Here is a 27262-nt window from a genome sequence, read left to right on the forward strand (position 1 = left end):
GTGTTTACGCATTTACTTTTCCTCTATTTATTTATACTTCTGCTTGTCATTGTCGCTCATCAACAGCTCCTGCTCCACATTCTGACTGTCTGAGTTCAGCCCTTCAATTCAGACCTTCATACAGAAAGAGGAAGAGGAGTGTTGCATGACATTTCAAATAGCTGAGAGGTTTTATGTCTCACATCAAAATAAAAGACAACACATTTCACTGTAACATCAAGGGATGGGAGGGCAGTTACTATTTCCATACATACCAGTAAAATGACACTAGGTGGCGCCACCACACCACAGCGACATCCCTTGAAGGGCTCTGCGTCTCAAGATGTGACTTGGCAAGTGTGAGGATGAGTTCATAGAATTATTGCTGCCAAAGCGAGGCTGCATCTTCCATCATGTTGTTTCCTGCATTAGATCATTACAAAAGACACTTCATATTTAAACATCCATTGTTCAGATGTAAACTCTTGTTGACTGAAGTCCTGGTGTTGCTGAGACATGTTTACTCCGTGATTATGTCTTGTAGCCTCAAGCAACAGGTGTGATTGTGTAATGTCCACTGGGCTTTGTTATTCCTATATGTGAAGGCTGTAGGGTACAGGATAGGCCTCTCTCCGGGGAGTCACGGTACCTGTTATGTTGGTTGTGTGCATTAGTGTTGTTTGCCGCTCACTCATTAGAGCCATGATGTCAGTAGAGGAGCTGATACTATCAGCCAGGCCGAGTGTTTTCAAGGAGGATGAGAGAGGGGAGAAAGGAGTGATGCGTAGTTGCTTTCAGATCACATCCAAGCATATGCAGCAGCGTGTTTCGATCCTCACTGCAGATGCACTGTGTTGGTGGACATTTGGTTAATAAACAAGTCTCAGTCAGCTTGTGTCCTCTGAGTGTGACATAGACCTTGGTCATCTCTCTGACACACAATCAAGCAGTTGAGTTGCATCAACATTTAATACCCTCTTAATTATTTAAGGCTGTTTCACTGAGTGTGTATGTGTGTGTGTGTGTGTGTGTGTGTGTTTGTGTGTGTGTGTGTGTGTGTGTGTGTGTGTGTGTGTGTGTGTGTGTGTGTGTGTGTGTGTGTGTGTGTGTGTGTGTGTGTGTGTGTGTGTGTGTGTGTGTGTGTGTGTGTCTGTGTGTGTGTGTGTGTGTGTGTGTGTGTGTGTGTGTGTGTGTGTGTGTGTGTGTGTGTGTGTGGATGGGCGTGCCGGTGTGTGTGTATGCGAGACAAAGAAAGAAAATACGATGAGTGGTTCTTTTATTAGCAGTGTGCTGCAGATTCAATATAGCCTATGAATGATCGGTCACTTGGATTTTATGACTACGCTAAATGCCTTGTTCACTTGCACTGATAATTCTCATTATTATAATATTGTAATTGTTTCAAAATCATTTCCTGATTTGATGTTATTGCCTTAATTACCCTTCTTAATGTAAATCTAATTTACTGATGGCACAGCTATTTAAGCAGCTATAAAATGGCTTGCAGTGCAGTGTTAGAGAAATCACACTCCATTTTTCATTAACTCTGGAAAGCAGCAGCTCAGAGTCTGATCCAGTCTGGTCTGATTCCATCTTTACTGCTGGCAGTAAATCCCATGATCTCCCTTATCACAGTCTCACTTTCGTCTTCTGAAATTCCTGCATAATAACGTTTCCTCCACCGTTTTACTCTTTGTCATATTTTCTTGTTCCAATCCACTTTTGGGTGTTCTTAAAGGAACGTTCGCCAGATGCAACCATCTGCCCACATTTTAAAACTGTGACCTGACCTGTGGAAGCTAACAATTCTGGGACTTGTAACTCTTGTTCTTAATTTCTTAATCTGCTCTGTCTCAGATTAACACTATAACTATAAACACATTTTTGACAGTTACAGACTATATCTGTTATTTCAAATTAAGATCAGTGCTCCTTCATAAGAGTGCTTTTTCCCCCCCCTGCGGATTACATCTATTTTCAATAATACTGTATCTTACAATATAAAAAAGCAGGAAGTCAGACATTCCACCAGAAACTACTACTTGGCATAAGAAAGTCGAGGGGTGGTTCTCACTGTTGTTGAAGCTCTGTCAGCGGGGGCCTTTCCTCCCACACTTTGAAAGCCCTGGCCTGGAGGAAGCTGTAATAAAAGTGATAACGAACACGCTAGATGCTGAATCTTTCCCCTCTGGATTGCTCCTTGTTGTTAATAATCCTCCGGGATATTAGATATACTTGAGGAAAGGAAGTTCTCATATTTACAAGATCCTAAAATAGCCTCGTCACCCAGCACTCTCAGTATATCAGTGTCCCGTCTGAAGCAGGGGCCCCGCAGAAGTTTCCCACACGTGTCACAGGCCCATGTCATGACAAGGAGCGAGGGAGGGGAGGAAGAGGGTGAGGGAATGGGAAGGAGGGTGGAAGATTAGCTTTAAGGCGGGGAAAGGAAAATAATGAGGGAGAGAGAGAGAGAGAGAGAGAGAGAGAGAGAGAGAGAGAGAGAGAGAGAGAGAGAGAGAGAGAGAAAAAAGAAGAGCTTTTGAATTCATGGTGGAGGGGGACGGGTTAAAACCAAGGGCTTGGATGGCGATTGACCCGATGGCAGCGAAGGGACGTGGAGGGCAGGAAAAGGGCCACAGATGGACGGAAGCACTCAGCAGTGTAGAAGTGTTAAAGGTGAAGCGAGTGTCTACGAAATTGGCCCGTGATGTTTTCCCCGCTTGGAAATCAAAGAGTTACGTAAGGGGTGTTTATGGCACGCGGAGCTTTGTCTTTCAGCCTTCGGATGAGCGAGAACACGTTGCAAAACTGCACTCCCTACCTGTTTGTGGGCCCTGCTGTTTACCTGTCGGAGCTGATTAGCTGCATACTGTACATTTCAAAGGTTCCCAGACATCAGATCAGCTTACAGAGTCATTGGCTCATGCCTCCCCGTGGCAGCTGCCTTTGATGTCCGATACGCAGACCGTCTACGGAGTGAGGCTGCCGATAGCGGACAAGCATCCAATCCGACACGTTCCAAGGCCGCAAGATCCTGATGGCGTTGGGATTAACAGATGCGTTTCAACGTCACATACTGGCAATACTCCCTTTTCCGTGTGCCAGGTCAGAGGAAGGAACGACGCCGACCGAGTTGCATTAAAATTCCATCAGCTCCTCTGCACCTTTTCATTAAACTGCTCAAGTTTACGTGGAATAAATCACAGTGGCGCTGTGTGATTTGGCGCCGTAGTCAAACCTCATCAATGGGCAATCTAATCTTGGATTTACATGAAGAAAACATTCATTCTAAAATGTTGAATTTTTAGGGGGTTTTGTTTAACTTTTGTATCAGAAAATATACAGATATGTTTATTTTGGTGCAGGACTTTGACGGAGTCAGCCAAAGAGCTGATCTGAATCATAAGAAAACAGAAGAGGCCTGGTGCTTTGCTTGCTTATCTGTCCCAGCTTCCTGGTTCAGTTGCAGTCACAGCGCTACAAATCAGTTGAGAGGAGCTCTTTCACCATGTGCACTACTTATTTTTCTTTTGCATTGTCTGGCGATATGATGATAACATGGAAGCATAGCGCAAACAAAACCTCTCGTTACCACATCACATTTCTGACTATGATTTCTGTTTAAAGATGAGATTTACTTCATTGACAACAAAAGATAAAATGATCCAGAACTAAGAAAGTGACGTTACTCTGTGAGCGTCTTTATATTTGATGTGAGACGTTGAAATGGGGAAAGTCTTGATGACTCTGTTTCGTTTGCTGCCTAATTCCATCACACTTGATAGTCTGAGCTGTGATCCTGTACCTTTCACTCTCACACTGTCGGATCAGTGATCCTGAAGTGATAGTACCTCAAGTAGCGGGAAAGAGGAGCCTCTAAAATGTGCTCATTGATGGGCATCCATCCAGAACAGAGTGGCGGCCCACAGGAGAGTCAGTACGCTCCTCGGCTTCAAGCCGCGCCATGGAAACTGGTGATGGATGGTGGCCGTTTCCCTGGAGACCTGGACTAACCAGGACCTGCTCTCTGATTACCCAGGTCAACACCAAGGCTGGAGGCACACCTCAGCTCGAGAACATTTGCACAGAAACAAAGAATACCTCTGCGACGGCTTTGTTCTAAAGTAGCTGATAGACGCGGGATGCATGGAAGGTAAAAAGACAACAAGCAAGCACATGGAAACAGGAGGGGAAGTCACTCCGGCTTTGGGGATGCACAGCTGGCGTGGAACTCAGATGACAGGTAAAACGTTACCAAAAGGAAAAATGTTGAAATTCCAGCTTTGATTGTAAATAAAAACCTCCATTCAGCAGGGCAGCTTTTGCTAGGAAGCATAACATGTGTGTGTGTGCACATTTCATCGGCGAGTTTAACCCGAGCGTCGCTTCCCTGTTCAACTGGAAGGACATGACTGCTGGCACGCTACATGAAGTGAGACAGGCCTGTACGCCTTCATTAAAGATAAAACAAAGAGAGCTGCAGGCCCCAGAATCGCCCTTGACACCATAGAGAGTCGCAGGGTGCTATCGGACCTTCTGGTGTGATGCAGCAAGTGGCCTCTGAGTCTTTTGTGACATTTGACATGGGTGACTCATGTGTGGGGCTCTGGAGGGAGATGGTTGACTTATATTCCCCCACAATGTGAATTATATGCCCTTCATGATGCACAGTCCAGAGAGCAGTGACTGCTTTGTGTTACAGCCTTTGCTTCGGAAATAATGTTGTTTTTTAGGGGGGGGGGGGGATTAATTGCGGAGACTGTGGATATTTTCTTAAAATAAAGAAAAAAAAACCAACAACATCTAATTGCATGTCATAAGGATGTTACAATAAACAGAAATCCCTGGAGCGAATTGATCTATCTCTGATTGGAACCACTGTGTTTTACCTATGACATGTGGAGTTCAGTAATTAGATGTTTTTCTGGGTTTTATAGGAAATGTGGGGCTGAAACAGCACGTATGTTACTCTTGAACCCACGGCCGGGCAGAGAAGGGGCAACAAGCAGGGAAAACATTGGAGAGGAAAGCTAGAGTTACAGAGGCTACCCTACATAGCTTCGGTCTCTCTTGTCTACTCACTGCAGAGGAATGGAGAGAGACGAGCCGGGAGGAAATATGCCATTATGTAATGTACCTGGAGCTCTCTGTCGTCCCTATATGCCCCCTCACTTTGTGCGGGGAGACAAAGGGAGCACACACCAGTGTTCATATGTGATGTGACAGCTGCTGGCGGTTGTTCTTCAACTCTCACTTAATGGAAATGCTGGAATCTGCCATTGAACATCAGGCTTTGCGTGGAGCCGCTTGCTCAGAGTGGGCTTCAATGTCTTTTTTAGCTTAAAGAGATTGCACAGGGTAATAATAGCAAAAGAATTTTGTGTCATAACCCTTAGGTCACTGAGCCCATAGCAGCCAAGGTCTGCATCACCATGGGTGGTGTGTAAACATTTTGTTACCTCTGGCAACATGTTGGAAATATTCAGGTCTGTTAATATTTGGCTTGATAAGTGTGGCCAATGAGGCTTCGCATGCCACGGAGATACATCTCCTCTTTTCATGAGTTAAGTGTTCAATTAAAGGAAAAAGGCTTTCCGACAAAGATAAAAAAAAAGAAAAAAAAATGAAGTCATCAGTGGAGATTCGTGCACATTATTACTAAAAACAAAGTGAAAAAAATGCAAAGAAATACATTTTCTCTCACAAACATCCCTTCCAGTTGAGTTAACTGTACGGTTTGAGGTAGAAACAAAAAAAACCCTCTACTTTTCAGGAACATTAACTTTAATAAACTGCTGTTGTAGCTTCAGTGAAAAATCACATTATATGATGAACACATGAAAGGGAAATAACATAAAGAAATTATGAAAATAGTGTAAGGCTTGCTGCTAAAAAGCCCCAAACTGAGCCGCTCAGCAGTTTCCTAAAACCACTCGTGTTTCTCTAATGAGATTTTGGATTTTTCTTCCTCCTGAATATTTGAGTGAAGCAATTTAGAGGTTAGAATTTGGGAGCCTGAAGGCAAATTCTGACAAGCCTTAAATTGCTTAGGAAGTAATTTCCTTTTGAACTGTGTCATAAATTCTAATGATGTTAACAGCCTTAATTGGGATTTTCTTAACTATAGGTTTTTTTGTTTAATATATACCACAAGAATTCATTGCTTTCCCTCAGTGTGCCTGACAGCATTAATGTGAATATGCCACAGAACCTTTTTTTTCTTCTTTCTTTTACAGCTGTGGCAAAGCAGTGAAAAGCTGTGGGTCAACGTTACTCACCTTGCCTTCATAAGATTATCCCATTAAAAGCATTTATACAGTTACACACGCAAACCCGCTGCATATTTACATACCCCTCTTTATTTAGCATTATATACCACTGATCTTTACAAGTTTTGCATTTATTTTTATCACGTTTTTCAAGCACAAATATTCAGCTCGACCTTGTAAATTTTAACGCTCAACCAAAAATATTCTATTTATGGAAGGTGCCTGGCAGGCTGTCTCACGCAAAACCTGCCGCAGAGTCACGTTAAAGATGAACAAAGAGCCTGACAGAAGCGCCGATGAGCTCTCCTGTTCCTCTTTACCCGGAGACGAGTTAGAGCCGTGATTAGTCCTCTGACAACAGCAAGACTCCATGAAGTTTCCACTACATCAGACGCACTTCTGTCTAGTCACTGCTTTAAAAGATGAAAGGCAAAAGAGAAACAAATTAAGGTTGAATTCTTGGGCGGAACAGTCATCCTGCGCTTAGACGAGCACGGAACAATGGAACAACTGGAACCGCATAACGGAATACCTGTTCCTGCCATCTTAGGATACACTTCGATCTGAAGCCACTATGCAAAAGGCTGGAAGAAGTTGGCCATGTTGTTCTGGGCCAAGAGTATTTCCTGCATCTCCTTCGGTGGTGCATCCGCTCCTCATCCCAGAGAACACTGAGACAATAGAACAGATGGAGGAAGAACACTGTCCGTGCATCTGGTTAAATGCATTGAAAGGCCATTTTTAGCACATCTCCCACTGACAGAGAGGCCTAAAACAACATTTTAGTCGAGCCGTGATGCTGTTTCATGTTCCTGCGCCAGAAAGTGAAAATGTATTTCTTCGTAGGTAGGAGCTACACGGATTTACTGACATTTTAATGTCTTTTAAAATGCTCAAACACAACCTCAAGTGGTTAAAAAAGCTTTCTTTCTCTTAAACCGCCCCCAGAGTGCTTCCCTTGCTGGTATGGGAGGTCGTTTAATGTCAGGATCTGGCATGTTACATAATGCCATAATTTAAACTCTTCCAATGGAAAACGACTCTGGACATTCCTCAGTTTACAGTCAATGTTTCTATCTCTGAACGTTAATATTATTTTGTATAACTAGGTCATCCCCTGTTCACTTACAGCCCTGGGTGACACATTTAGCACGCTGCTCATGTTTTGTGTTGTTTTACCGTTGGCACTTATGTAATTCAAGTCAAACATGCATCACTCGAGGTGACAGCCTCATCCTTTATGAATAAACTTAATCTCGACCGCGCTTTGCACAATCAAAACATGACAACCCGGTTTTGTGTCAGTTAGCTACATAACGCATAAATTACAAGGCCTCGCTTCAAGTCCATAAACAATCATTGTACTGTTTGTAGGAAAATAACTCATCACATGTTACTTTCGGATAAATATTATTTTGTGGGTCAAGTAGATCAGTGAAAAGTGAATTCCCGTGCAGATGTGGAATTCCTTTTCTGTAAGATTATTTGTGGAAAAACAGGGGCGAATTTGGGAAAATGTCAACATTATGTGCGGTGTGTATTTGTGCATACAGTATGTGAGATAAAAGAAAAAAACACAACTTTTCCAAAAGGTTTCCCTTAGGTATGGAGGACGTATACAGTATTATATTAGAATATTAGAATGTTGGCGGAGTAAACAGTATTTAAAATAACATTTTCATCACTATATAGACAGATTTATTGTTTTTTGTACCTTACAATGTTCCATTTCCTCCGAACAAAAGAAGCAAGTTCTTCTGTACACCATTTTGCAATGCTGTGGTTTTACGATAGCAACAAATGGAAGAACTAAACACTGGTTCGAGTCGCTTTGTAGATTTTAGTTTCTCAGCCTCGGTACGTTTTCTCACATGTGTTTCGATGGGAACATTTTGCTATAGATGTTCAGTTATGCAATTGGCAATGTCATAGATGTTGCTGCAAGATTTTTTATTTTTTTTTAAAAGAAAGGGTTGTTTGCCTTTTTTTTCCTTTTTTTTTTTAAACACATTGAACAGTTTTGTGTTAACCCAACACGGAGATTACATCAACAAGAAACAAATACAAATGAAAGAGGAAAAAAAAAATAATAACTGAAGTGTGTTGGGATCATGAGGAAAATGCACAGATGATCAATCAATAACACTGCAGCGTTCATGACAAGCAGCAATGCAATTTACACCCGCTGCCAGTGATTCTATTCATGGTGGTGTTTTTAATTTAACAAAATCTGAAATTGCAGAGGTTCAACCAAGCATGCATACATTTTGTCTGCCTGAGACTACCACAGCATTCAGTCCTATGATCTGAGGATTTTGAAAATTAAAACAATCTGCGAGGGCACCGAGCACATGGTGAGTACTCCCACTAAAATGGCTCCAATTAAAGGCGAATGCTGCACTGTTGACTTTCACGAAAAAAAAAAGCCTTTTTTCAACTTAACATGTTTCATCATCTACGTGAGAGATGTTTTACTGATACAATGGATTTGGCAGTAATTGACCTCTCGCTTGCATTTTTGCAAAGCAGGTGCTTGACTCCAACGGCCTGTTAAGAGTCGACCTAATGAAAAGACAGGAGCACACATTGGAAACAGATGTGAATGCGCTCTTGTAGAAAACAGTGCACGAACCAAAAGAGGTGACCAGAAAAACATTGTTGTATGAATGTGGCTCATTGTGCTGGCCCATGTGTGTTTGATGGAGATGCCTGTGTTCACGTCGAAGGTGGGTATGACTCACTTCATCCATTAGATCAGTGGCTGGGGTTTGGACAGCAGCCTTCCCCTGATACTGAGACCACCACGTACAAACCTTCCCAAACGGCCATCTGCTCAGCATTTCTACACTTCCTTTGAATCTTTAAAGAGAATTAGAATACTGCAAATGTAACACTTTGCTGTCCAAGGACCAGTCACTGTGCTGCGCTGCATGGCAGCAGTCACACTGCTGCGGGCCAAGTTTCCTTGAGCAAACGAGGCGTGTCTGCCCTCTTTCTCTGGAAATAACTTTATTCACTGTGGGGGCTCTTGTGAAATCGTTGTATCACAGATGCTTGATACCCAGAAGGAGGACAGTGTGCATTATGATTCTTTTTTTCTTTACAAAAAAAAAAAAAAAAAAGCATCTCTGTTTGTTTTCTACTAAATTAAACCTATTTCTGTTCGTGTTTCTTTTCGCCATTTCCTCATCTCATATCGAGTAATCACAGCAAAAAAACTCCAAATGCATGTGTCTCTCTGCTGCAGTATAAAAGTCTAAACTGAAAGCTGAGAATCTAGTAATTCTTTTGTTGGCTATTTCTTAACAGGATTAGGCAGTGCCACCTGATAATCCTTCCAAAAGTCTTATTTAGTTTCCGAGCTTATAAAAATGGGCTGCACTCATCTAATAAAGCATGCATCTGATCTAATGCTACATCTGTGTCAGGAAATACGTAAATTTATAAACTGTGTTTTCAACTGCTGCATCACATTTCCTCAGTGAAACCAGTAAAGTGTTTACCTTGAGCTGCCTGTCATGTATTACCTGCTATGGGAGAATGCACTCGCACTTTTTCATTTGCATCCTTGTCGGTTGTGTGTAACAGACAACATTGTTCAACTGGACACAATGCCCTGAGATCACTTTAGTCGAGGTTCATAAAATAGCTGAATCGAAGATTTGTTGTGTTTCCTCCACCTCATAATGACTCTCCTGTAGCATGTTGTTTTATGCAGAGCGTGCTGCACGCAGTTGAGACAAAATTAAATATGCTGAAGGCTAAAACTGAACTTTTACTGAAAGTTTTGTGGCCACTAGAGGTTCTTTTACACCCTGATTGGGAGGGTGAGGGGTATTCACTGCAATGAACTTAGATCCTTCTAAATGGATGGATAGTCCTTTTATTTCAGCTGAAATATGTAAAATTGTCCCGCATAATCCAAATGTGTATATCGGATTCTTTACAACTCGCTGAACAGCAGATGCAGAACTAACATGATCTTGTGTCTTTTAAGGTCAATCAAGAACTCAGAGTCACATAAACAAACTCTGCGAGTGGATTGTGAGAACAAAGCTGCTTGATTGGCTGATTCCTCCACCAAACTCTGGACTTCAAAATGAGCAAGCCCTTCTGCGCAGACGTATTTTTGAATAATTACTTGTAATTCGATCTCATGGTCTTTTGTGAAAAGAAAAGTGGTTGTCTTCCGATACCACTTAAGCTTCTGATTTGAATCGGTTGTGAAGAGGATTCAGAGTTTTGGCGCGGTTACGTGATCCAGACCAAAGTCAAAATGAAAAATAAATAAATAAATAAAGAGAGAAAGCAACACAATCCAGTTTGTTTTGCATTCGCTCCGACACTGTAGACATTGGACCAAATCATGTAAACACAGGCTTGACAGATGTTGTGATGTATATTATGCAAATTTGAATAACCTCCACATCAATGTGGGTCGTGACTAAAACTAACCCAGCTCATATTGAGTAGTTATGGTGGTGCTTTTACGATTTGAGCGTTCACACACGATGAAAATCTCTATTACACCACACCAACGCCAGTTCAGAAACGTTGACCTATCTTTTACAAACAGTTTAAGACCGGCTTTCTAGTTCCTCCTGATGTGCACTGGTAACTGGACGTAGCGATATAACCTCTGCTCTTTATATGTAAATGAGACCTGTATTTGGAATTATCCAGGCCATAGTACCCCCACCCCCCAAAAAAACCCAAACAAAACAATGACCTGGTTACATTTCTGGCAGATCAAACAGTGGGTCAAAGAAACTTTGTCCACATGACTATTGTGCCATGGAGACGGAAGTATTATTGTCACGGTCAGAATAATACCCTCGTGATGAGAGTGAGGTGGTTTTGCTGACTCATTTAAGCTGGCTCGACGGCTGTCATCTCTCTTCCTTCTTTTCCTTTGCACAAATCTCACTACAGCCTCCACAGCAGTGGTTTTGAACCAGGAGTCAGTCCAGGAGTCCAGGACCCTCTTTGGGCTGCGCCAGAGATCACAGGGGAGTCTTGAGGCCTGATCTGCTCTGAGGTTATCAGAATTAGATTTGCACATGTTAAAGGTCAAGATAAGATACTTTTTTGAAATCAGACCTGAGAAACTGCCTCTTGTTTTCATCTTGAACGTGTGAGATTTAATTGGCTTCACTGGGATCTTTTTTCTTTTCTTTTTTTTTTTTTTTTCAAATCAGAGACCTGAAAGGTGGTCCACAACATTTCTCAGAGGTATTCTGGGGGCCGCTCCAAGGAAAACAGTTTGAGAAACACTTTTCTTTTCCACTTGATGTATCATATTTGAGACATTGGGACTGATGTTATCTGTTTGAGAGGACTGTTTCCACTAAGTGTTTTTTTTTTTTTTCCCCAAAAAATTGTCAACCAGTCACGAAAAACTGCATTTGTAGCGTTGAATAATTTTGCAGACGCCCCGCAGCTTCTCAAATGACTGCACTGAGAATGTTCCTGAAGGAACAGTTCCTTTTCTTTGGAATAAATGCAGCTCAGCAATCATTATGCTTTCATTAACACCCCATAGTCTGCACTCCGGCAGCAGAGCAACCATCAAGGGAGGCAGCACTTGTTACTGCTGCGCTGCTGTGTTTACAGGGAAGGCTTGATTGCAGACCTCATTGCAAACTCATACGAGCTTCCTGTGTTAATCCCCTTTGCAGTCACAGCTCTTTCTTTCTGAGGTGTGGGTGAGTGTACAGTGGTGGGGGGGGGAGTCCAATTTTACTTCTGCTTTGCTTCACCCCAAGCAGAATTCACCCAAAGGCTCATATAAGGAGCCACCACATCCTGCTAAAACAAACAGCATTGAGGGGGTAGAAACAAATGCTTTTGTCTCGGCGTTATATTTAGTTCCAGTCTGCCTTCACCCAAACGCCATTGCTCACGAGACTTGTCCGCCTTCAAGCCGAATTAGATCATACAGTATGACCACGTTGTCAGCTGCTGAAGCCCAGCGGCACTTTTCCTCTCTTTGTTATATGGATCGTGTCAGCACAGCCAACCTGCTTACACCAACCACCGTTGAAAGCCCTGTGCTTTCCAATTAGTCGAAGCCTGCATTGACGTCGGAGAGAATCGTTTGCACTCATTAACAGTTTCCCATTTTGCCGTTTCCTCAAGAGCTGCTTTTGTTCACAGAATTCGACACGCGGGACGTTCAATCTCTCCATTCTGGGAGAAACGGCGTCCCAATAACGTCTTGTTCTTGCAAACCCTGCGGGCCACGGCTTCTCTGAGAGCAGTGTGGTCCAGAAGACAGGAAACAGCTTGAGAGAAGCCCAACTGTCAAGGCTGTGGGAGGGCAGAGGATAGGGTGGGAAAAAAGGGGGATTTCCTCATATGGTGCTTGAACTTCTGTCAAACGTGTGGTCCTTATCTTTGTGTGTATTCCTCTTATTAGTGTGAGGTAAATTCAGGTCACGCACCGTCATGGGCCCTCTGTTTGTTCAAGAGATTTTATTAATAGAGTCAATTATCTGTGTGGGTGTTTATTCGGATCAATATCACCTACTTTTGCTTTATGATGACTCCACCCTGGGCCTGTCGTTGCAACAGAGACATTTTCTATTGGCTGGGCGTACGGCTACCAGGAGAATATTAACCTCGAGGTGACAACCGCCACATTCCTTGGCATGGCAGCAGTGGGCTAACACTTCGCTTGAAATTGTCCTGACGAGGAGGTCCATTGCCCACAATCATGGGGCCACGCTAAAAACCCTCCGGGCGTGGGATGTGGTTTCCAGCTCGGTGGGGAGAGAGGGTGCAGCATGATCAAAAAATGATTTGAATCTTTTTGTGTAACGTTGTTTACAGCGGAAACAATTCAGGGTGTGGGGAATCAAGGGTGCAAGAAGTCTGTCTTCATTTAGACATGCATGATGAGTGTGTGTGTGTGTGTGTGTGTGAAAATATATGCCTCTCTATGTGTTTTTTATACACTCGTGAAAAAAGAAACATCTCAGCATCTGTCCTACAGTAATTGTTTTTGCTGTCAAAGTGTGCAGCATGCAGTCTGCACAATGCACACTGACATATGGCCCTGTCTTAAAAACTACACACCCATTAAGCCAATAATTAAAACATCAGGCAATTGGCTGAAAGTAAGTGTTCAAAGGCTGTGTGATGCTTTTTTTTGGGGGGGGGGTCCTCTGCTTACTGTGTCTTTAAAGTCGTGCAGAGGGGAGCCTATACTAAAGAAAGGAGGGGGCTGCTGTGCGCCAGTTGGAGGTGTCTGCCTGTCGCTGCGACTTGCTTGGGGTTGACATTAAGAAAAGCGTGTCCATGCTTCTGCGGGGAGGTACATCGCAAATTGAAGGCGCCCTTCCTCAGACTGAAGCCGCTCCGACCCGAGGATACATGGATGGACAGGGACACACTGCAATCGGAATTAAGTTGTCAGCCGGTGCGAGGAATCTCTGGATATAATGGGGAATACGACACCTAAACCTTTATTGGGTGAGACTTGTTGTGTGTTTTATCGTTCCGCGATGCTTTGTGCACTACACGGTGTTAATAGCTGGATAATGAGGGAGATCCACATGTCCAGTGCTGCTTGTGCTCGCGGCGCGCGAGACGCGCGAGACGCGCTTCCCATCACGGGGGAGCTGAGCGTGATTCCAGGGAGCGAGTCCAAGCAGCCCCGGTCCTCCGACAACAACTCTCTTTCTTGCTTCTTCTTCTTCTTCTTCTTTTTTTTCAACCCCAACCCATCATTTCTCTCATGATCACATCACTAATGAGAATATTAACGATCACTCTGATCATCCCCACCAAAAAGTGCTATTTTTTTTTTTTTCAAGGTCTATTATCAGTATCACCCTGAACAAATAGATCAGTTTGGCCTGATAATGAACATTTATACACTTACTAAAAAAGAAAAGAAAAGAAAAAAAAAAAAAAGACTGGAAACATGTCATGCAAAAACAAGCGTTGTCCAAATAATTTTGAATTACAGCACAAAATACATGTTTTTCTTCTTCTTCCCTATTCTGATATTTCACCACAGTGTCGCGCTCAATAAATTTTTTGGGGGGAATTTTTTTTTTTTTTTTTATGTACTTGCTGTTTTTTCATGATTATCCTTGCTCTTTTACTTATTAAGTGACTTTGAATGGGTGAGTTAATGATTATTTAAGGTCTGTTTTTTATGCAGTCGACATCAATGTGTTAAGTAAAAAAAAAAACCAACATAAAACAAAGAGTGCTTTCATTTTTGACACTAGTGGCAACCTGTTCACACAAAAAAACAAGGATCAAACAACATTAAGACACACAAGTGTATCAACCAAGAAAAAAAGATGTCCACATTTAAAATATATGCAACTGTTGTTATACTCTGCATTGACTTGAATAATCTAAGCTTTATTATATAACGTACTGTCTCAAGCGATTGCCAGTGATTTATAGTTGCATGCAACTTGATTGCCAGCTTCAGTTTTTGGAATGGAACTGGTCAATACCAGGTCTGAGAATGCCACTGTGGAGCCACTTTGTCATGACCCCCAGAGCACAATACTTGATAATCATTTGGCCCATATCACTTTGATTCATTGTCTGTCACACTCCCACGCCCCCAGCAGACCCACTCACTGGCTAAATGATGTGGTTGCTGCCACCAGAGCAGCTGATGTAGGGTTTGGCCTAGTCATAGAGGAGGAGGAGCAGCGTGGGTCCTACTGCTTGCACTGTATGGTTTCTATCAACATGGAATTAATCGGATATCTGCTTTTATTTGAGTCTATTAGAGATCGGCGCTGAATATCGTAGAGCCGATGAGCTCATATTGTTTTCGAGTTGTTTTTGCTGGCTTTGGCGTGATGGAAGTTATAGCACGAGCTGCTCACAAGAAATGTCATTGAGTTTTGTTGAGCCCAGAAGTTAATAACCGCAACGTTTCTGAAAAAGAAAACGATGTCACACAGGAGGCACACACATTCTACTGACTCATTGCTGGCTCAGTGAAAAGTTTACAGTTCGAAAAGCATATAGAAGAAAATAAATCACCAAATCATGCATCTGATCACCCTGTGGCCAAGGACAACTCTGACGAATGGTCACAATCAGTATCACACTTGAAAAAAAGCTTTGCTTGGCACACCAACGTGTCTTGTGCAGTCATATGATTGTATGTAATTGCGCTTTTCTGTTCATTAGGGACAAGACAGAGAGACTCCACGTCCGTCACCCGAACTGTGTTTTCTCAAGCAACTGATTTATTTGTGGTCTCAGATACACTGCGAGTCGACCGCTTTTTGACAACTGCAACATTAAAGCAATCAGCTGAGCTGACCCTTAAAATCAGTTGCCGATGAGCCGTGTGCAACAGCGTCTCCTCTCTCATGGTAATCGCCACACTTTTATTAAAATGACAGTACAGCGTCTCAGTCACGTCGTCTAAGTTGATCCATATCTCCTGCCGCCACGAACACAATGGGTTTGGTAAAGCATCATGAATCATCAATTTGCTCTTCATCATGAGGTAAAATAGGCTCATGGTTACTTACTTGTACTGTGTGTCTCTCAAGGTAATTTACAAACCTCAAAAATCTTGTAACCATCTCAAATCTCTCCAGCTGCGCGTTGAAAGTAAAATCTGTTAAACATCAACCTGAGGCTGGAAATCACATACTGTATGTTTTTAATTTGTTTATACAACATTAGAATCAGACAGTTAAAATTAATAGTATGATTCTTCAAGGTGGCATGTGCTTTTAGCATGAGTTGTCTCGTAAACAAAGTTTATTATGTTCAGTGTTACACACCAAAACACATTGTGTATTTGGAATCTAGTTATATTTCCTTGTGTATTTTGTCCAGTATTTTTGGAAGAAAGAGGGAACTTGATTATCTGGCCTTGAAAAGAGATTATGATCGCTGAGATTATCTCCCTACTGTCTGGGATACAAAGCAGAAACAGATCCAAATGAAGGGCAGGTTTGGTGACCACAAATTGGAAATTGACAACAGAATACACAAAACACAGACAGCAAAGGAAAACAGAAGAATTTGTGGCAGTTTGACAGTTGAGGCCAAGACGGAGATGCACTTTTTCCTTCACAATTTGATTACAAAGGGATCGGGAAGTCATGTTTCAGAGCCGCAAACTGTGCGAAGAGGTGTGGGTGGATGGATGGGTCAGCAAAACACTGCATTTTGTTTTAAAACCAAGAGACTTTCTTTCACATTCTGTCATATTCATAATCTAAACAGCGGGATTGTTATACCAGTCATGACAACAAATGTTATTGTTGTTGCAAAACTTTAACCAACCGCAAGAGCAAAGATACATGTGCTGTATCATCCTCCTATGAGTCACATTTCAAAGTGAGGGATGGACGTCCGGTGCAGTGATATTGTGCAACTTTACCTCTGTTCGATCTGCATTCATTTCATATAATAATAATGAGTATTCTATACAATTAGTTCTCAACGGGTCTGGGATCCACACAGGTCAGTGACAGAGATTAACTACATTGGATTTGCATGCCATAGAAAAACAACAAATAAGACATTTCTTAGGATCAACATCAGACCAGTAAAACTTGAGAGCTTTTGTATGTCGGAGAGTGGGCGTGTCCATGGGTGTTTGGCTTCACTGTAATCTTTTGACACATCTGAGATCACGTAAAGGGGCTGCAATAATTCTTGGAGGCTCCAAGAAAACACTGCTCTATATCGCCACCAGAGGTTAACAAGTCCATTTTGGTTTTTTTTAAGATTTTCTGCAGATTACTTTTGAGAAATAATCCGTGATGCAATCTTCTGCTACTGCCTTTTTCAATCCAAGACACTTTTGCTGACTTTAGCAAACAGGTTGAACTGTTCTCATGAAGATTGCCCGTGTTTACATATAATGTGTTTGAAGACTGAAGAAATAGCTGCAGAGAAGCACAAACATTTCAGTTGGCGTTTACAAAGGATCATAGAGTATATATTCGAAAGATTATCAGGTGTTTAACATGAGAGGCGCTAACGCTGAGCATGCTATGTGGTCCCTCGCTGCATGACCTGCTGGGCTATGCCTTTCATCTAATAATGGCAAACGAGTGTCTATATCAGGCTTTGCTATGGGTCTTTTACCAGCACGCTCCCAGTATGTAAGTCTGTGAGCCAAAGGCCTATGGGCAAAGCTCCGCTGGGTTTTTCATCCGTTCAGCAAACGTATGTTTTGTCCCCCCCAAAAAAGCAATGGTTTCAGAGGCGAACGGAAAAGCAGCACCCGCACGTCCTTTGAGATGTTACAGATGTTCTCGATGCCGCTTCATAGTTTAGAATATAATCAGCGATAATGCCTGATTTAGTAAATGTACTGCGGACCATTTCACTGAGTTATTGTCTTTGTTAAAAATGTAATCAATGTGGTCTGAGGATAGCGAAGGTTCAGCCCTCCCCCTCTGACTTTCAGCCAATCCATACCATAGACACACGTCCATAATGCTTTGATATTACACCCGAGCTTTCCGAGACTCATTTCGGCAAACGAGTTTTGTTTCATTTCATCTTCTTTCACTCACTTTGTGAGGCTCAGCAACAAATTCTTTTCCCAAGTAGGACATTGACTCCTGTGAAGATGAGATCAAAGATTAAGCCTCTTATTTGGGTATTTCTATAGAGACTATGCACCGTGTGATTCATTCTCCACTTCTGAAGATAACTGTGAAGGAATGAAAGGGGCTATTCAGGGTTTGTTTATGCTGTAGGCCAGGGGTGTGTATGTATCCCATAAATAAGAGGAAGACTTATCACGTCTGTTGTCGCTTTCCGATTATTATTATTATTATTATTATTTTCTTATGTTTTCTTTTTCCTGTGGTGGCCCTAATATTAGCAATGAACATTTCTAAGTTAGTTTTAGGGCAGAAATGACTTATTTAATGTTGCCCAGTCATGTATGCGTAAGGATTTCATCTAAATTTACCATGTTTTATTTCTGAGGTATAAATATGCCCTATATGGATGTGGTGTGAAGACTGATTTGGGACAGTTTGCCTTTTTACACTGTAAATGTGGGTTACATGCTAAAACGGACTTTATGTGGTTGCTGAAAGGAGCAGAGGGGCGTTGTAATCATTATGGGAAAGGAAACGTGTGTGTGTATGTTTTTGTGTGTGTGCTTGAGAGCGAGAGACTGTGGCTTTTTTTTTACATAACTGCCCCCTGCCCTCTAAAACCAATTGCCACGGGTTACTTGCAAACCAGTTATTGTGTAGATTTGTTCACTTCTTTCTCTTCCAGCTGCTCTCCCGAACGTTGCTGTTTTGACCTTGTCTGAGTCACACTAAAGCAAATCTGCTGTTCTCATACAACATTAGCCTCCAACTCAGTTGAATCATTAATGGCCTTTTTTCCCCCTCTCTCGCTCTCTATCCTCTTTATGTTTCTCCACCCACAGATGCGACTCTGCACCCCCGCCCAGTGGCTAGTCGGCAGTACTACACCCTGCCCAACAATGGGGCAGGTGTGGAGAGGAGGACCTCTGCTCCGCCGGTCAGCATCAATGTAGAGTCGCCCCGCTTTCACCCGCATGCCAAAGGCAAAAACATCCGGTTGGACGGACAGCTTCGCCGCGCCACCCGCAAGAACAGCTTCTGCAACGGCGTCACGTTTAGCCATCGGCCTGTTCACCTCTACGAGAAGGTTTGTTTGTGTCCCAGTTCTGGTTTGAAAATTGAGAAGAACCGTGACGAAGACAGTGAAAGTGACGTTTCTGTTGTCTTCTCAGGTGCGTCTTCGCTTGACCGGCGTGCACACTGGCTGGAGCGGTGCTCTGCGCTTTGGTTTCACCAGTTTGGATCCCAGTGAACTAGTTGCGACTGACATCCCCAAGTATGCCTGCCCTGACCTGGTGACACGGCCCGGGTACTGGGCCAAAGCTCTGCCTGAGAGGTTGGCTTTGAAGGACAACGTATTGTCGTTCTGGGCCGATCGCCACGGAAGAGTTTTCTACAGCATCAATGAAGGAGAGCCCATCCTCTTCCACTGTGGGCTCAGCATCGGCTGTCCGCTCTGGGCCATCATTGATATCTATGGCATCACTCAGGAGGTCACACTTCTTGGTAGGCAATTTAAAAACAAAAAAAAATCTATTTTACTTTCTGAGTGATTTCACTCTTCCTTTTTTTTAGTAGCTGAGCAAGGAATGTTTGCTCTAACTCAAGTTCTAAGTGAACAAACGTGCAAACAGCCAGTAAAGTATTGAGTCACAGATCTTTTTCTGACCTAAATCAACTCCATCAACCACCTACAGCGTCATGCATTTTGCCACAGCTTTCACAACCCCAAAACCTCAAGATCATATTTTTATAGTGTCAACATATTCACAGCTAATTTAAGGAGGTGCTTGGAGTTCAGAGAGCAGCTGTGCTACAAAGCTCTGCATCACTGCAGGCCTATTTCTCAGGATGAGGTAGGACAGCCCTGGATGACTCAAACGTTTGTCGATCTGTGTGGCGAAAACCGATCCGTGCCGCTCTGGAAAAAACAAAACCTTTGCCACCAAACAAACAACTGTCAACCATTCAGCTCGCTCTGTAACCTCGTAATCACTCTTCTCCTTCTTCTTAAACACTTTCCTCCTGCCACGGCGTCACTTTCTCTCTTTACACTGCATCCATTTCCATCACCCTCTCCCCTGCGGGTCCCTCTCCCACTCACTGGGAGTGTTTATCTTCAGTCTGACAGGAGCTATGGCCTTGTTTGGTCAAGACGGCAGATCCCAGGAGCTTTGGTGAGGGGCCAATGCACTCGACTGCTCCAGCATCACTAGAAATAGTAATAAGGGAACGTATCATAAGTCAGTAGAGGACTACTAATGCCAGGCTTGTGTATATCAACCTTTGAAACGTTGAAAAATTCAGCTGCGCTGTGAATTCTGTACAGACTGTGGCTGTTTACCGAACTTGTGTTAACAAAGAAAGGAGGCAAAAGTCAAATTTAAATAAACTGGCCAATGACACAAGATGGCGTGTTTATTTAACTCTACAACAAACATCATAAAACGAGACAAGCACACGGCTGTAACTTTAGCTCTCGGTGTCGGTGTGAATCATCCAGCACTTGTTCAATCCCCTGTTTAGCAGCTGTTTGTTGTCAGTTGCAGTGGGATGAACTAAGCTGTGGTAAATATGCAGTTAAATGCATTAATCACCAATGGTATAGAAAACATTACTGTAACTTCATCAGATTTATTGAAGACTGGATGGAAAACTGGATGTAACTCGGAGACCCCCGAGAAGTTCTGCAAAGTTGCACTGATCATCATGCATGCACTTTGTCACCGGTTTTTAAAAATGTCACAAACAAGGGTTGATTAATTCTATGTTGTTCTGTTTCCTTGGCTTTAGTCCTCAATACATTTTTTTTTTCCAAACGTGAGCCTTGTAAAAGTGAGTTCAGTTAGTAGTTATTATAACTTTCGATTCCTTATGGATTATTTGATGTTGTTGAGTTTTAATTTGATTTGGTCATAAAGCATCAGCCCGTTACTTGAGTCGACCTTTGAATAGACTTTGCGAAAACCAAGACACCAAAGTTTGTCAAGTAATGCGGATAAGATATCAGAGGTTATTGATACGGGATCCCATACTAATGTTTCAGTTGTGAAAATAACATAAAAGGAAAAAGAGCAATGGGAGAAGGAAGAGTAGCATGGCTCAAATATGAGACACTCAAGTCACATATGCTGTCTGCTTGTATTTTCCTCCACAGACAGCACATTTGCAGAGAGCGTGGGATCCAGCTGTCTGAGCGCGGCCCGCCTGAGTGCCTATCTGCCCCAGAGTAGCCACGACTCAGCCAATTACAGCAACAATCAGCTGGAAAACAACCAGGCCGCCGCTGCCAAGATGGCCAACCTCCAGCTGAATAACTACACTCAGCTCATCCCCTGCTGCTCCGCCACCTCGTCCTCCTCCACACCGTCCTCGTCTGCCTCCACTGGATTCAGCCTCCCAAGGGTGGTCCGGAGCCTCCCTTCCCCTCTGGACAATGACTTGCACTTTCACCCGATCCGCGGCTCCGACGTGATACTCTCGGCAGATCGCTCCGCCGCCTGCATACACTTTCTAGACAGCAGTCGGACTCTGGTGTTCAGCGACAGGCCGCTGCACGTTGGCGAGACTCTGTACGTGGAGGTCGGCCACCTGGGGCTGCCTTATTTCGGTGCTCTGTCATTCGGTCTGACGTCCTGTGACCCGGCCAGTTTGCACGCCGGAGACCTGCCAGCCGACCCCGAGGTTCTCCTGGACCGCAAAGAGTATTGGGTGGTGCACCGGGGCTTCCCCATGCCCAGCTCTGGAGACGTACTCAGTTTTAGCCTGCTGCCCAGCGGCGAGGTGCATCACGGGGTGAACGGAGTGGGACGTGGCCGGCTGCTGTGCGTCGACTCTTCTCAGGTCCTGTGGGCCTTTTTCACCCTGCACGGGGCCATCAACAGACTCAGGATACTCGGTAAGTGTGTTCAGTGGAAAACAGAGGGGATATTATAAACTAAAACCCTGACTTTTAAGCACGTTGTTTGCTCAAAAAATTCCTTATGTGTTACAGTTTTATTTGTGCTATTATTGTAATTAGATGACACCATTGGTCTCATCAAGGAGAACACTAAGTACGAAAGAAATACATGCAGGTCTGGGAGATAATGACTTCATATGTGAAAACAGTTGTGTACAACTGTTTGTGGTTGTGCAAAATCTGATCATTTGCTTGAAAGTGCTGTAACTTGACTTAATGCCAGCCAGAGCTACACATTTTCTGAGAAGTGGTGATGCGGGGTTTGAAAGAATTCATCCAACCTCTGTTGCTCCTCTTTGCTTTAAGCCTACATCAGCCACTGCTCGGTAAATCCAACATTTCTCAAATGGGAATACACTTTTAGAGACGGCTCGCTCATGCATAGCTCTTAAAATAACATTGCTATGATTCCTTTGATAGGATATGTCGTGAAACACATTTTAGTATCCACATTACTCCTAATGATACACTCAGTAATCACAAAAATATCCATGCAAACATGCATTTTATTCTAAGTGGTGACTGTAAATTGGTTATTGCCATGAATTTGAATGTGTGACAGTCTGTATGACTCTCTGTGTTGCCCCTTTGATCCGTCATCGATCCATCGCAGAGCTTACACAGAAAAGTTTGGAGTGACTATTTAATGTAACTGGCAAAGTACCTGGAAAAAAACCCATCCGGAGTTTAATCTCCTTAACCTTGGACAGGTTACTAGTCGGTAACATGGCCGACACACACCTCAGGACGGTTTTAGATTGACTAGTTAAGATTACAGTCTAATAATTGGTGAGAAACCTGGAGTGTCTGGAAAGAAACCCATGCATGCACATGGAGAACTTGCAAACTTTACCGACAAGCACAAAGCCAATTCTTCAATCCATTCATCTTTTTTTTTAGCCACTTCACCGGCTTTGGGCTGCGGGGAAAAAGCCTCAAGTGCTGTGAATGGAAGTGGTTTTTTGTTTTTTTTTTACCCCCCGAATTTCATTAGAAAGATAAACGACCTCAATGATATATGTTTGTTTTGCAAAACAGAGACAAGTCTTTACTCTTCCTCTTCATCCCTTTTTTCAAACAAAATCCTCTAATGAGGGGCATCAGATGTACGATACTGAAAGAAAGTCTCTCAAAGAGAGCAAATTATTGGGAATTGTGAGTAATATAGGCTCATTTTTCTTTCTTTTTCCCTCTCAAGTTTAAATATAACCATATTACAGTGCATTGCAAAAGTCCTGGAGTGCTTTTGAAAGACCTCATGAGACAATGTTTTGCATGTTCGCCCTGTGCATTGCTTTTCTCCCACAGTTCAAAAAAGTGTTGCATACAGCATTAGAAGAGATGGTTGGAATTTTATTTTTTTTCAGATGCAAAAATTAGTGAACACCCTGAGTGCAGGAGGGAAGTATAAAGGAAAGGAAAAAATGTATTGTGACAAATCAAGAGATGAACAACAGCCTGACACACACAAGACAAAGAGTGGTGGAGATGCATTTCCTTTCATTACATAAAGATAAGTGCGGCGCCGCCGACTGGAGCATGTTCATCAGACAGAGTGAGACTGGCTTTGATCGTCATGCTCAGCTCTGTGCTATAAAGCAAACAAGCATGCTTCCCAAATGTCAGAATTTTGCCTCAGTACTAAAATGATAAATGTCGACTGGAGGCCGCCCCCGCAATTATGACTTTTTTTCCCAGACTAAAAGAATGCAGCTAAGTAGTTTATGTCTGCGTGAGCTTGTCCGGCTTCGAACTCTAACCCATCTGTCCCGCTCCTCAGTCCCACTCCCATCTCCTGTGAACCTCCCACTCATCTCAGACCCCATTTACAGCTATTTCTGGTCCAAAAATATTATCCGCAAGTGAAAACAACTTTTCAAATCGCTCTTGAAAAATGCATATCAAATCGGACTGGCTGGGGCCGGTCAGCCTCACAATCCAGCGATACTTCTCAAGCAGTTTAAGGACACGGCCAGCTGAAAAATCACACCGCCTCCTCTTAAATGTACTCTTTGTCTGCTTCCCACCTTAAATGCCACCACATGAGTGAAATCATTTGGGAGTTTGCTGTTTTTTTTTTTTTTTAATAAATGTGTGTTTATCTCTGTGGTCCAGGAACAGTGCAGTCCAGTCCTCCCTCCACGTCCCCGACGGCGTCCCAGAGCAGCAGCAGCAGCAGTCCAGACGACAGCGACTCGGACCTGGCCTTCAGTGTCAACAGGTCCTCCTCTGCCTCCGAGTCCTCTCTGGGTGAGTCTCCAACTGCCGACGTCATGCGATTCATGTCGAGAACCATCACAAGATCACTGCATGTGGTTTGGAAATGAGACGGCTTTGTTCGAGAGAAATGTGCTCCGCCTCTGAGGGACAATGCTTCATGTTTGTATCGGGGAGGAAAAACTGTTCTACACTTACAGCTAATAGGTTCGGAGGCTTTTTGAAGTGTAAATGCAAACAGGATGCAATGATTTGCAACTCTCATAAACTCTTTCTTTTCTTTATAATGAATCATGCACAATATAGTAGCTATTAAAGGTGAAACATGTTTGAATTCATTGTCATTCACACATGTTGAAAACACAGCGAACACAATTTGTTTCTCATATCTAGCAGTGTACAAACAAACAAACAAACAAACAAAATCACTTATATTTATAAAGGTTAGCTTTATATATATCACTATATATATAGTTATATACTTTATAAGTTTAGACAGATCTATGTTTAGTTTGGGTTGTGATAAGGTATTTTCTAATAGTTAAGGGGTTACTTTTAGATTTTTAACAAAGCATCTGATGGTGACTATATCTCTATAAATCATTCAGGCAATCAGACTTTATTTAGAGAGCAATTTTCATCCAGTTGCAGTTTGTTGCACAAAGTCTCTTCCACATAAAAAGACATTTTAAGAAAACCCCCAACCATCCCTCCCATTTATTCATATTTTCACTCACTTGTGTGACGCGTTCGAGGCGCCCGAGGTTTTGGCATCTTTACTTTTTAATCAGGAAAAACTAGTGTTCAAAGTTGAAATAAGGAACAGATTAAGAAAGGGGAGTAACGGAATATCCATAAATAAAAAAAACAAGTGAAAATGTACTAAATAAAATGCTATCAAATCACATTCAGTTGAACGTAAGGCTGGAAAAAAAAATCCATTTTCAGTTTTCTTTCAAAATCATGAACACAAGGCACTGCCCTCAGGTCACCAATTAAACTTATGTTTAATTAAACTTAAACATAGTATTTAAAAGATGCATTTTTTATGTTAAAATAAAAGCTGGGAGCAAGACCGTGCGAAATGCCAAACCAATAAGAGAACTTTTAAACCTATTGTAGAGTAAAATCTCCTTAAGACTGGCGTTATGCGGGCTGTTCCCGTAAGCTGAAATATTAAGTTTATTTTGAGGAAGTCCAGAAATCGTTTTAATGCATTAGTGAGAAAACTGTCATCACAATTCATAATCATATAGACCAAACACACTATTGACTGACACGATATGTCTTTGCAGACTCTGCAATGCAGAAGAGTGATCATTTGACATATTTTACTCCCCAATGTGATCCTCAAATAATCTAAACAGAAACATTTGCATTTGCCGATAAATGAATACAGTGACCTGGAAATAAATAGATACTATCCACTCCATGAGTAAATCTGCAAAGTTAAACCAGGAGCAGTCTCCCTACAATAGAAACAGTCTTGTGTGCTCATGCTCCCACTGCTGCCCCATCTGAAGTCACTCACATGTGTTTCCTCTCCTCTCCTCCAGTGACTGCCCCCAGCTCCCCCCTCAGTCCTCCCACCTCTCCCTCTCTGTCCGCCTCTGAGCTGCCCCCTGCTGGTAAAAACGGAGAGTGCACCATTTGCTTCGACCAGGAGGTGGACACGGTGATCTACACTTGCGGACACATGTGTCTGTGCAGTGACTGCGGGCTGAAGCTGAAGAGACAGATCAGTGCGTGCTGTCCCATTTGCAGGAGGCCGATCAAAGATGTGATCAAAACGTATCGGCCGTGACGGTGTTAGGTGTTTGAAACAGGTGAGCAGACCTGTCGACCCCCTCTCAGGCCCCTGCTGGACGTGGAGCTGGGCCCCAGCCAGAAGATAAGCCACACCAGGATGTTATTGTGCCTATCAGATTTCCTTTTTTTTTTTTTATATGTGCAAATCATACCTGGAGATGGACTTTTCGCTCTTCGTGCTCAGAACTATGATGAAGCCATTACATAGACTGCATACACAGGCGCTTGTATTTTGAGTAAGGAAGAAGAGATGAAACATGTGCTCCTGTTTTATATTCCCCATGTGACGTCTATGATGTATTTACTGAGCAGAAAGTCCTGCTGTGAACACTTTTTGTCTCATTATCCAGGTTTCATGTGTGCTTCAGGACAATACGCGGACCATCGTCTCTTGACTTCTAGTGCCTTAGATTAATTTTTTTTTGTTGTTGTTGTCACATTATGTGTCCAAGTAATCAAAGAAACAATCTTAGCCATATTGTGGATGTACAGCAGTGCAAGTTTGAGGTTGAAGAGGCACGCACGTACTGAATTATATGCAATGAAAGCTGTTGGGTAAGTAGAAAGAAGGCTGTAACTGTGTCTTGAGAGAAATAATGACGTGTGGGAAGTTTTTTGGAAAGCACAGAAGGAAGAATGAAGTTTTTGCACATGGAAAGATGAATAAAAATGGACTAAGTTCGATAAAAGCGTGTCTAGTTTCATACTTCACTTCCCTTCAATGTGTGTGATAATTTAAAAAGTTATGAATGTAGGAAAGTACATTTAATATATATATATGTTATACAGTTCTTTTAATTGGAAAGTACATAAAAAGACTTGTATCGGGCCCATCTTTATAGCTGCTATCAATATACCAGCTCTTTTGAAAGTCAAGACAATATTTTTAGGGTGATAATCAAACATTACTGATATGATTAATGAACTTCGCTTGTAAAATATGAACCTGTCTCTTTCTTGAGGACATTTTAATAAAAAATAAAATAAAAAAATCTATTAGAGAGTGTAATTCTTGCTGTAACTTGGGCTCCAATCTATTTTATGATCCCACAGACCTTGAGGTAACATTTCGTCCACATTTGTTTTCAAGGTCAAGACTGAAGCGCTTGTGAAACTTCTACCCAACATGCACGAGTTGCTCTGAATAAATTCTGTAACTGGCAACTTAACGCTGACTTTCTGCTGAAACGGAACAATGGAAGGAAAATGGGGGGGGGGGGGGGGGGGGGGGGCTGAAGCTGCAGGAGCGCGTATCTGCAGACTCTGCAACTGTGCTCGACCCGACTGCTACTTGGGCTGCAGTTTCCTTCCCCAAGCGTCAGCCGAGCGGGTCCAGGCCCGTTCAGCATATTTCCCAGCATCCCCTCCAAGAAGCAGCACCTCTTGCATCCTGGGGAGGAAACGGGCTGAAGTTTCTTGCTGAGCAACAACAACCTGGAGAATCTCATGACGACGGAAAG

General features: G+C 42.7%; 1 protein-coding gene across 1 annotated transcript; it reads left to right on the forward strand.

Moving 5' to 3' along the window:
• Window positions 1-13480: 13480 nt before the first annotated feature.
• Window positions 13481-26487, forward strand: neurl1b (neuralized E3 ubiquitin protein ligase 1B). Its single transcript, XM_080466012.1, has 6 exons — window positions 13481-13721; window positions 18658-18902; window positions 18988-19321; window positions 20973-21713; window positions 23892-24026; window positions 25550-26487. The coding sequence occupies exons 1-6, from the start codon at window positions 13691-13693 to the stop codon at window positions 25795-25797; spliced, it is 1734 nt and encodes a 577-aa protein (XP_080322138.1). The 5' UTR covers window positions 13481-13690; the 3' UTR covers window positions 25798-26487.
• The last annotated feature ends 775 nt before the right edge of the window (window positions 26488-27262 follow it).

Source organism: Lipophrys pholis, assembly GCF_963383615.2.
Source record: "Lipophrys pholis genome assembly, chromosome: 6".
In the NCBI taxonomy this organism is placed as follows: Eukaryota; Metazoa; Chordata; class Actinopteri; order Blenniiformes; family Blenniidae; genus Lipophrys; species Lipophrys pholis.